Source organism: Triplophysa rosa, linkage group LG25 (assembly GCF_024868665.1).
Source record: "Triplophysa rosa linkage group LG25, Trosa_1v2, whole genome shotgun sequence".
NCBI classification, from domain to species: Eukaryota; Metazoa; Chordata; class Actinopteri; order Cypriniformes; family Nemacheilidae; genus Triplophysa; species Triplophysa rosa.
The window spans coordinates 3,040,884-3,053,014 of record NC_079914.1 but is presented as its reverse complement, the minus strand read 5'-3'; the positions used below and the strand labels follow the sequence as shown (position 1 = coordinate 3,053,014).

Below are 12,131 nucleotides of genomic sequence, written 5' to 3'. Positions count from 1 at the left end.
GTGTAATCATGTGTGGGCTACGATCAGTCAAAGAGCGTAGAAACATTGTCATGAAAATGATCGGCATAACGGCTAAACGGTAAATAAGCATCACATACACCTTGAGCTACACGTGCGTGTTAACTTCTGATCTGCTGCTATATAATTTAAAGCGATTTGGAGAATGAATGATGTTTTTACTGAAGTAACTATAGTTGAAGTATTCCTGTTGAAATAAAAACAATAGAACCCTGCCCAAAATACAACATAAAATGTAATGGATTTAATGGTTATAATGGGACTTGTACTATGGATACTTGTTGTCTAGTTGTATGTGATGGATTCTATTGATGGGATGGTAAATCCTATTGGAATAAAACCCAAAACACACTACAAAGAGGAATTTAATTTAAAAATCTCATTCTAATTCAAAAATTCATTGTTTTTTCAGCAGGGATGGTATTTGCAGTAAAACCACAGTATCAACATATTTACCATTTTCTATATATGGGAACCATACTCCAATTAATAATCTTTAGTAAAACCACAGCAACTAAACACATAATGAACATAGTTCATTATACTAGCTATAGTTTACAGTATGTTTGTAGTTAAATTATGGTAATACAAATGGTAATAAATCCAACAAACACATGGCTTCTACACTTTACTATTTACAAGAACCTTATTACTTACTGGTAAATTGCTGCTAAAACTGGTTAAGGGAATATACAAAATAAAAGAACACTGCTCATAAATACATAGGCCTAGGGGGCTAATGAGGATAATTAGGCTAAATGATCATACAGGATTATATCTAAACTAAACATACTGTATATGTGCTAAACATATAAAGCTCTTAAAGGAGTTGCTCACTGCAAAATTTTCCCCCATTGACTTTCCATAGTAGGAATAAAAACTACTGAAGTGAACTACTCCTTTAATACAACTGATACTGTGAGCTACTCAGTGTGTTCAGTAGGTTGCTTCAGAGGCATAAGGTATACGACAATAAAACAATGCACAACTGACATAAAGGAAATTTACTTTTAATACTTAAGTACGTTTAAAAGCATGTACTTCTGTACTTTTACTTAAGTAAGAATCTGTCTTTACAACTTTTACTTGTAGTGGAGTAATATTTGACCAGTAGTATCTGTACTTTCACTCAAGTAAGGAAGTTGTGTACTTCGTCCACCTCTGCAGAAAACACAGATTGCTATTCATTCATGTTATGTGAGATTTGTTTATCTTAATTTACAAAGTATTACCAAGTTATTTGATCTTTTCTGCTTTTGAAGCATAAGTTCTTTTTGTTGTATAATGATCACTTTAATGCCATGTGTTAGAAGAATGTAATTATGATGTGAAATTAATTTTCTTGATCTTTCATCAACCTTGAGTAGCACTCAATGAGTTTACTGAAATGTTTTATTTATGTATTTATTTATTTTTCTCCATACTTCCAAAGCATTACATTTGATTTAAAAACAAGTAACTTTTTAATATTTGTGAGCACTTTATCACTCTTTATAATTCTGGAAAAAGTCTCTACTCAAAATAACATTTAAAGCACTTGTAGAAAAAAATGCTTTAACCATGTAAATTTTAATGTATATTATTTTAAAATCATATTTATTTATAATTATCCTAAATTCTATTGCTGTTGCTAAATTCATATTTGGAGGATCTTTGCACAGTTTTTAAGGTAGCTAGGCTGGTTGATCAAGCATCTTTATTAATCAATAATCTATATTCATAGGCTATTACCTAAAGCTAAAGATATATTTGATAAAGGATATAAAAATGTATAAAATTATGATCTATTTAGCCGCCTTGTAACTAATTGCAGACTGCATTTTTGAATTCATTGTTTGAATTGCTTTGTTGTTTTCACCGAAAAGCGTCTTCTAAAAAAATGCATTTTCTTTATTATTGGTAGAACATTTATTTAAAATGACCAAAGATTTACTTTTATTTATATGAAAAATAGACTTTGGACGTCTGTGCATTTATTTTGTAGTCAAACGCGGGACTTTAATTTTGAAACAACGGAGGAGAAGTGTTTCTGGTTCCGTATCTCTCTAGTCACTAATGTTGCAGTTCAAGTGAAACGTGTTATGAGGACCTTGTTTACAACTATAAAACATTTACTCTTTAGGAATTGTTCGTAAATTGTTTTTAAAAAATCCGGTACTGATTCCGGTTTTCAGGTCTCGCATTTAAAAGCAGCAAATATTTACAGCAACAGTTATTTTTGATACAACATACAGACACTTTTCTCAACCAGTATTTTTTACTCAATTCTTATTTCCCCTAATAATGTTGAAAACATTTATTATCAGTGTTGTAAATATGTTGTGTGGTAAACAACACTGATCATGGAGAGAGATTTACTCAGACAGTCTGTGTCACATCACGGGCAAAGTCTGCTTTCGATTTTAAAATGTGAGCAAAGTGAAAATCCAGACTTTAAATACGTGGCTGAAGATCTCTCCAAAGCTTTAAACCGAAGGTAAGCGGTGTGCGCGCCTGTGTGTTAATGGATGGTTCGTTTTAAACCTCATGTTTTATTTGGAGTCTTTTTGACTAAATAGCTGATAAAGATTTTAAAGGAGTATTTGTAAAAGTCCAAAAAGTAGAAGTCGTCAATATTTGTTATGAATTCAACTTGTGATGAAGTTGACAGCATTAAATGTTTATTTTGGCAAATTAATTTAAAAAAATGCAGTTTGTAAATTAATAAAAATTGGAATAGGTCTATCACTGAAAAAGAAACCAGAATTTTACCATATAATTAAAATGTAGCTAAACACTAAAGATTGATTTTAAAATCAGTAAATGCACACATGCACGCAAAAAAACATTAAAACACTACACTTATATATGTTTACATGTTATGGGTGTCGATCTCAACCAATGGAATTATACACATCATATTGTAAAACAAATATCTTTCATTTGATGCTGTGTAAAGATTCTTCAAAAATAATCCTTTTGTATTTAATTTGGAAGTAAATAATGACAACATCTTTTATTTTTCTGATATGTTCTTTTATCAACATTAACATCAGGTTAATGTTTTTTAATTTGTTTATTTTGAAACAAAGTGATTTGATTAAAGTAACCAGAGAAGACTAAATGTGTTTAAATGGTGAACTGAAATCAAGATAAACTTACAAAAAATTAACACCTTGCCTTGATTGTGACCTTAAAGGGATACTTTACTAGCGAATCAACATTTCCCCATGTTTTACTCACCCTCAAGGCATCCTAACTGAATATGGTTTTCTTCTTGAAGAATAATGCAGTCGGAGTTATAATACCACGTATCATTTTACCTCCAAGCGGTAGAATGGGAGTGAATGGGTGTTGACTTTTTGAAGCTCCAAAAAGTGCATCCATCGATCAAAGAACTGCTCGACACGGCTCCGTGGTCTTAACAAAGGTCTTCTGAAGCGAATCGATGTGTTTGTTTAAGAGAAATATCCAATAGTGATGGGTCGTTCTGGAACGATTCGTTCATTTTGAACGAATCTTTAGTGTGACTCGGGAAGAACGAGTCGTCTCGGGGAGTGATTCGTTCAGCCGCGCATGCGCAACATTCTATGGGTACTGTACTGGAATTAGTAAATTAACTAATTTCTCTGTCCAAAGCTGTCACGTCACGTGACAAAAGAATGAACGACTCAAACCCGAAGACTCGGGAGGTGAACTAATCAATTCTCTTTCCGGCTCTGACTGCATTGGTTTAGCTTACGACGCTGTCAGGTGATGAACGAACGACTCAAACCCGAAGACTCGGGAGGTGAACTAATCAATTCTCTTTCCGGCTCTGACTGCATTGGTAAAGCGTACAGAGCTGTCACGTGATGAACGAACGACTCAAAACCGAAGACTCGGAAGGTGAACTAATCGATTCTCTTTCCGGCTCTGACTGCATTACGAAGCTGTCACGTGATGAACGAACGAGTCAAACCCGAGGACTTGTCAGATAAGAGGTGTGGTGAGCTAATCATAGACTAAAGACCCAGGTAAACAATGAATTAATCTTTTCTGTTTCTTATAGCATTATAGTTTTGTATTGTTTGTAATGTGATCAACGTTTGCATAAGTAGTAGATGTGTTAGGAAAGTAACATGTAACATTTTAATTATATTTTTCTAAAATGAACGAAATGAACGATGACTCGAAAAAAGATTTGTTCATTTTGCTGAACGAGACTCAAAGGTCCGAGTCAGTAAAATGATCCGAACTTCCCATCACTAATATCCAAATTGACAGCGCTGTTAAGTTGATGTCCGGCAGATGACGCAGGCATGTCGTAAGTTCCGGTTACGAACGCTGCATTTTTAGTTTTGTTCCAATAGGATAGCGTCTACTCTGGCGGGGAAAAACAAGCCTCTGTTTCACTCGCATTTGAGAGATGACAGAAGCTAGACATCAACGTTCATAGCGCTGTGTCAATATACATATTTCTCTTAAACTAACGCATCGATTCGCTTCAGAAGACCTTTGTTTAGACCAAGGAGCCGTGTCGAGCAGTTCTTTGATGGATGGATGGATGGATGGATGGATGCACTTTTTGGAGCTTTGGTTTCACTCCCATTCTACCGCTTGGAAGTAAAATGATACGTGGTATTATAACTCCAACTGCATTATTCTTCAAGAAGAAAGTCATATTCACTTAGGATGCCTTGAGGGTGAGTAAAAAATATGGTCATTTTGATCCATGGATGAAGAGCAGCTTTAAACTTAAAAATGGGAAAGGAATTAAGAAAGAAAAAATGTATAAGTTTGGAGCTGTTTGAGGTTTAATTTTTGTACTAAGGCCCGGTTTCACAGACAAGGCTTAAAGCTAGTCCCAGACTAAAATTAATATAAAATTAATATAACTTACCCAGAAATATCTTAAAATATTTCAGTGCCATTGTTTTGTTTCAAGATGCACACCAGTATTGTATTCTTCTTAGGCATTTTTATAAAACCGACATAAATCTTAATTCATAGTCCTGGCTTAAATTGAGATGTGTCTGTGAAACCGGGCCTAAAAGCATTACAATTTCTAGAAACCTTCGACTGACCAGAAGGGTTTATTACTGTAACATAATAAGTGAAGGTCTGTAAAATTAGTTTGAAAGATTATTTATTTAAGTTATGCTATTAAAACAGGGATAAAGAAGAAGAGAGTCCTATTCTGGAACAGTTTATAGCAAGAAAAGCAGATCTTCTGTTTGCACCATCGTGGAAATCCTGTAAACCAGCAGAAGAATGGCAGGAAGAATCAGGAGGTGGACTATCATTATTTATTCATAATCAAACACAAAATCAGATGTCTGTTACAGGAAAGTATGCATTTTTTTCTAGCAATAATTACAAACACCATAAAAAGGTATTACATATGATTCAAGTCTGCTGAAGCTATTCAATAGTATATTGTGTGAGAAATTTTTATTATTTTTATTTCATTTCTTTAATCCTGGGGTTCTCATGGGGGCCTCAAGATGGATCCAGGGGGGGCACAGATTTTGTGGTATTTTATGAAATAGACATTTATCATAGATTTTATGCAAGACCACCAACCAAAATAATTGATGGTCTACCATTGAATATGTTTTTTTTGTTGAATTAAAAGTAAGTTTAAGATTATAACTCTTTATTTGGGGGGGCACAAAGCCATAAACTCTACACAAAGGGGGCCTTACAACAAAAAAGTTTGAGAACCACTGCTTTAATCTCTATAAATTATGTTTGTATTTCAGAGGCGTACGCTGTTATGCCCCCGTTGGAGCAGTTTATGGAGGTGTCTTATGAAGAGAGAAGGGAGATCTTCTACAGAGATGTGGAGCGTGGAGACATGGTTATCGGAAGAGTAAACTCAGTGCGGGACTTCGGTTTATTCGTAACTCTTCTCTGCACTGCTGGTGGATTGGAAAGAGATATTGAAGATCTTGAGATAAAGGTTAGGTTTTATTCCTTGTGTTCTTTAACTCAAAGTCTGTTATTTTACTCCCTCTAGTGGCACTAAACAGAATTGCAAAAACATTTATGTTTCTGAAGGAACTTGCCTGTGCAGACCTGTGGTGACTTTGAAATGATTTCAAGATATGGCTCTGGTCCCTACATTTTTTAAATCTATAGCACATTAGGCCCATTGTAGTGGTCACCAGGCATAAATCTGATTTGTAGAAATATCAAAAATAAAAAATCTAAAAAATAAATGTTATGTTTCTGAAAAGACCCTCTGTCCAATACGAGATGTGCCATCAACCGGAAACCATGACGATCCGTTGTCTTATTACCAAATTGGGGATTTGATTAGAGGTATGTTAATGTTAATTTTTTCATTATTTTTAACCTGAAAATCGAAATAAAATTTACATAAATGTGTTTTACGGCACAGCTGGAGTAAAGGACATTGACCGTTATCACGAGAAGTTGACAATCTCGCTGTACTCGTCCTCGCTGGCTGCTCACTTGGAAAAAGTTAAACTGGGTGTCATAAACAAAGAAGATCTGCCTCTTCATTACACGTACGTAAAAAAAACATTGTGAAGTAACAGGTCAAGAAAATAAATCAACATCAGTTTGTGTTTGACTTTTATTTGCTGATAAAGTCTTTCACTCTTTCAGTCGGGGTGAAAAAGTGGCTGTGGATAGCAGCGAGACTTATGAGAAACTTTTGGTAAGCTCGCTCGGTTTGTCCAACCCTTTAAATGTGGATTATCTCTTGGGAAAGCTTGGCATAAATGATACACAAACTCCGTCATTAATGAGAGGATTGCAGAGGTACATTGCCATGATTTTGTTTTCGTGTGATTCACGACAGTCCTGGTGTTTTTAATTGTGTAATTTAGTTGTTTATTTGTTTATGCAGTAAACATTTTAAGGACGACGATTTTGCGACTACCATCCGGAAAAAGCAGTCTGTGTCCTGGGCCTTGAAATGGTTTGAATTTACAATTTTTACTTTTCCTCATGTTCTTTTTAAAAGCTGCAATTCTTAACCTTTGCCTCTCTGTCGCCATCTCTGTTTAAAACACAAATTTACAGGTTGCTTATGTACTTAACGTAGGTTGAAGTCAAACAATGAGCTGTCGGGTACGATTTAGCAGGAAATGTCAAATTCTAAATCTTTTTTATAAGCTTTTTGGAATTGAGGTAAGATGAGACAAATTTTAATAAAGAGTTCATTTTTAATGCACTTGCACAATAACTGTTTTTGTTTATTGAAAACCCTAAAAAGTTACGGATTGCAACAAGAAGTGTTTTTTAGTTAGATTGCAATGGTCTTTCAGGAACCAGATCATATTTTATCCCAAAAATAAATATTTCTTTTATCATTACTATTTTGGTGTGAAATGGTCTGAACAGATTCACTGATTTGATCATTTCTTTGTTACTCTAGCGTCAAATCTGGCGTTGATCATTTTAAATCTAGACGATTTGTAGACGCAATGAACGAATACAACAAGGCCTTAGAGATCGACACCAATAATGTGGAGGCTCTCGTAGCCCGTGGAGCCCTGTGAGTCACAATCATATTCAAAAATATTGTGTAAAATATTGTCACATTACACGACAATAACTTGAGCTCTTTCATATTTTATTTTTAGATATGCAACTAAAGGAAGCTTGGTGAAAGCGATTAATGACTTCGAGCTGGCATTGGAGAACTGCCCTACACACAGGAACGCTAAGAAGTACCTCTGCCAGACGCTAGTGGAGCGAGGCGGACAGTATGTCACAACCTCATTTACCTTTAAAGGAATCGATCACCCAAATATAAAAATACAGCACTGGCAAATTATGAGAGGAGGTGAACTATTCTAAAGGTGTGCTGATAATGTTTTTATTTTTTGTAGACTTGAGGAAGAAGATAAATTGGTCACTGCCGAGGGTCTTTACAAAAGAGCCATATCTCTAGATGATACGTTTCAAGAGGCGTCAGAGGCTCTGGAGAAACTTCAGATACGGATCCAGGTGAGCTGGATGAACCTGCCTGTCAAACACAAAGTTTTGTGTTATTACAGATTTAGTAAGATAAATATTGACCATCTTAGATAAACAGGTGTGCTGTGTGAAGACATAAAGTAATGTATGTACTGATCCGCATTTAGAATATTGACGTACTGATGAAGTGTTTTTGTCACTTATGTATCAATCTTGGACCTGTGAAACCTGACTGATGGGATCTTTAACCCTCATTGCACTGGGTTGACAAAAATGCCCCACGTGGATAAAAAACACCACTGTTGGTTTGTATTTTGTTCCTGGCACAACTGGTAACTATATCTTACTATCATTGCTACATGTAAAATGTTTTCTCGCATTGTTTCATTGCTTATCACCGTGATGCTGAATTCGCTGTATGAAAACAAAATTGTTTCATGTGTGATGAAATTGAAATGACACGCCATGATCGCATCTCTTGCTGCATGCATGCACGCATGCTTATTAAACTTGGAAAAATTCTTCCAACTTTACCCTGCCAATGAACTGCTTTAAAGAAATCGCTGAAATTGAAAGAACTGGAAGCTGCCAAAGAGCAGGAAAAAGCTAAGACCGTGGAGACGAGTGCAGAAAAATTGCGTAAGATCCTAAAAGAAGAGAAAAGGTAATGTAAACACCACAACATTCATTCCATGTTGGTTCTATTTCTTTAAGGAATATTGGACATGTATACAATGCCATATAGTTTTCACCACTGTTCAGAGGTGCTCACATCCCCATCCTGTCAAATCTACTCTTAAAAAATTCAGGTTGTCAACCAAATTTTTAAAATAATTAAACACTGTGTTGTCAAAGTTTACATGGTCTTTTCAATATTTTTTATTTGTTAAATATTTGCAAAACACACAGACAAACATAAAAGAGTGACAAATAGTAATGGTTTATAAAAAATCAAAATGCAAGGTTTCAGTCTGCGAGTGATTAAATGTATGTCTTGAATGGTACAAATGAATTCTCTAATGCATTTGCTAAGAATTATTTTAATTTGTAGTTTTTAAAGACATGAAACTGTAATTTATTTGAATAAAATATGACGCATTGGCCTAATTTAAAGGAATAGTTCACCCAAAAATATAATTCTCTTATAATTTGTTCACCCTCATGCCATCCCAGGTGTATATGAATTCATTTCTTCTATCAGTACTCCAGATTACTTCATTGAGTTAATAAATGTCTTTGAAGCAAAATGTGGTACAAAACCAATCATATTTTGAGCTTATTTAGCAAAATGTAAAATAAACAAGCAGATTACTGTATATTCGTAAATTTAAATATGCTGGCAGTTTGAAAATAAACAGTTAATATAAAATGACTTGGTGTATTTTAAGCGGATGTAACACAGTTTCTGCCAATCTCATATTAATCTTGAGTACCTATAGAGTAGTACTGCATACTTAGTATCTTCGAAGAGTATTTAGTTTGATCAAATTTATAAAAAAGAGATACAGCTGAACGATTATGTCCGAAAACAGGCGAGCCCTTGAAGGCGTGCGGGGGGGCGGAACTACAGAACGAGCACACAATACATATCACATTATCCCTGCATAACTGTTGATTCACTTTGGGGGTGGTTTCCCAGACAGGGATTATTTTAAACCAGGACTAGGCCTTTGTTTAATGAGGAAATTTAAGTAGTTTTAACAAACGTGCCTTACTAAAGACATTACATGTGTGCATTTTGAGACAACAGAAAGGTATGTATTTTAAGTTACAGTATATCAGTGCAAGTTGTTTTCAGTTTGGACAGCTCTTACATTTATTTTAGTCTTGGACTAGTCTAATCCCTGTTCGGGAAACCACCCCTATAAATTTGTGTTTTTTACATAATGCACATACGCGCCGATTGCCAAACACTTACGCATTCAGTTCATGTCCGGCATCTTTTAGTTGGGACCACTCCATCTATTAGTTTTATATCCACCGTTTATACAACATTCCTCACCGAAATGCAGTGAACTAACAAACACAGCTGAACTTCGGTACAACGAACGAAGCACATTGATGGGCGGGCTCTCGCTGGTTGACGCGTGGGCATGATTTTCTAGGAGAATAATCCAATAAGGGTCTGAGAAAAGTTTTTACGTAAGGGAATTTCATGTTTGAAAAAAACTTTCTGAAACCTATACGAAGCGTAGGGGGTGATTCGAGCACAGAAATACTACTTGATGCATCAAACTCGATTTTTGACAAGTTGACCATGTTAAGCATGAGAAGCCAGCACGTTTATCGTTTTGAAGAAGTCAGAATGCATGAAAAACTGTTGCACCACCCCTTTAACTAAACAAAGTATCCTCATACATCAGGGGCCTCGTGTATCTAAAACGCTGTGTAAATTTCCAAAATAGGCTGTGTACAAATTTACATTAAGTACACTTAGTAGTTTTTTTTTTCAAAAATCTCAATATGTGTGTGGAAAATTGCATGTGCACATTTCAATACCCATGGGATGAAGATGGGTAAACTATAAGAGAAATTTTGTTTTTGGGTGAAATGTTTATCACTCTCTACAACTGTGCATTGTGTACATGGCCATTTGAAATCTTTCAGTATTTCTTCTATTAAAACAAGGTTAGAGATTACTCTTTTATTCATTTTACTGTAAATGTCTGGTTGTCCCCTGTGGTTCTCTGTGAATGTTAGCATGATGTTTTTGCTTCAATATAGAGTGAAGAAGAAACGCAAAAGATCAACCTCCTCCTCGTCTACCACTTCGAGTTCATCTTCAACGTCTGGCGAGGACTCTCCCTCAACCAGTCACAAGAAATCCAAGAAACGCAAGCACAAACGGAGGCGCTCGTCTCGCAGCAGTAAGAAACACAAGCGGAGAATGTCGTCCTGTAGCGATAAAACCGCTGAAGAAGAGTGCTTTCCTGCCCCTGCCAACACCTCGGCTTCATTCCTCAACCAGACATCCATAACCAAACTCATGAGTGAGGGAGAACGGCCTCTTGTCAAAGGCCATTGTGAGGAGAGCGGAGGTAGGTTTGTGGGCCCACGTATGTCAGAGAACAACAAATATGGAGCCCACTGTGGAAGTGCGAACGGCGAGCTTAGAGAACGACACAAGGATAGACGGATATCAGGGGAGAGACTGGAACATGCAGGAAACAGGAGGAATTCCTCCTCCTCAAGCCACTCGGAGCGTTCTCGCAGATCTGAGGACTTGTCTTCGCGGGGCAGGAGGCACAGTGAATCTGTGGGAGGAAGGGTTGAGAGGATAGATAAAGAGGAGAAAACAAGCCAACTAAGCCAACAAAAGGCTCTTCCTTGTAATTTGACAGACATTTTCAGTCAGATCGCTGAATTTGAGAGAGAAAAAAAGCTGAAAAAGTGAGATTAGTATAGGGATTTAAAATGTGGAATGTACAGTAAATTGATCTAAACTGTTTTAGTTTATTTTCTTAGTTAAGGTTCGATTTATAGTTTATTTTCTTAACTTTAGCTTTGGTTAAAAGGAACGTTGCTGATTAAAAACTGTCATGTGATCAGAATGTTGCCACAGTATTATAAATCTCTTTCAGTGTCATGTTATGTCCAAATAAATAAATGAATGTAATGGACAGTACTGTGCGGTTGTGTGTGTTTTTTTTCTTATAAAATACAACAGCTAGGGTCTCATTCATGCATGCTATGGTGCATGTTTTGCATTTCTTACCTGACATACGTAATTTTAAGAATGAAACTTTTGACACGTTCAATCTTAAGCTTAAAATTAGTATAAAATATTACTAATATTTAAACGTTGTGTAGTCCATCAGAGGGCAGTGTAACACTAGGTCTTTCCTCATGTCTTTGGTCTCTTAAAATGTTGTAATGGCAAGCTCTTACATTAACTGAAGCATCTTTTGATTTCAATATGCAACATTACATATATTTAAATAAGAGAAGTCTATTCAAAAGCTTTCTCTTACTTTTTTCTGTATATTTGTTTATATTCGTTTCCCTGACACTAAAGTTGTCCAGTCACATAACAGCAGGAATCTTCCAAAGATACATTTAGAGAATCGTATGTACAGTATAGCAAGTTTTACTGCCACCAAGAACATAAGTATATAAATAAGCATCACACTTAAGAGTTAATTCAGATCAATGGGTCACAAGTCACAAACCAAGAAAAAGGAGCAGGTTATAGAAAGTAA

The 12,131-nt window shown here is 35.5% G+C and overlaps 1 protein-coding gene across 2 annotated transcripts; it reads left to right on the top strand.

Annotated features, from left to right (window-relative positions):
- The first annotated feature begins 2,042 nt into the window (after nt 1–2,042).
- On the top strand, nt 2,043–11,551 carry ttc14 (tetratricopeptide repeat domain 14). Of its 2 annotated transcripts, none has more exons than XM_057326499.1 (12): nt 2,043–2,494; nt 5,152–5,270; nt 5,742–5,941; nt 6,219–6,303; nt 6,383–6,512; nt 6,613–6,768; nt 6,857–6,928; nt 7,388–7,507; nt 7,596–7,718; nt 7,845–7,962; nt 8,490–8,596; nt 10,657–11,551. In XM_057326499.1, exons 1-12 carry the CDS (start codon nt 2,361–2,363, stop codon nt 11,324–11,326), a joined length of 2,034 nt encoding a protein of 677 aa, XP_057182482.1. In that variant the 5' UTR covers nt 2,043–2,360; the 3' UTR covers nt 11,327–11,551. The 2 variants fall into 2 exon arrangements, with proteins under 2 accessions (XP_057182482.1, XP_057182483.1); XM_057326500.1 differs by lacking the exon at nt 2,043–2,494 and adding an exon at nt 4,568–4,682.
- Nucleotides 11,552–12,131: the final 580 nt, after the last annotated feature.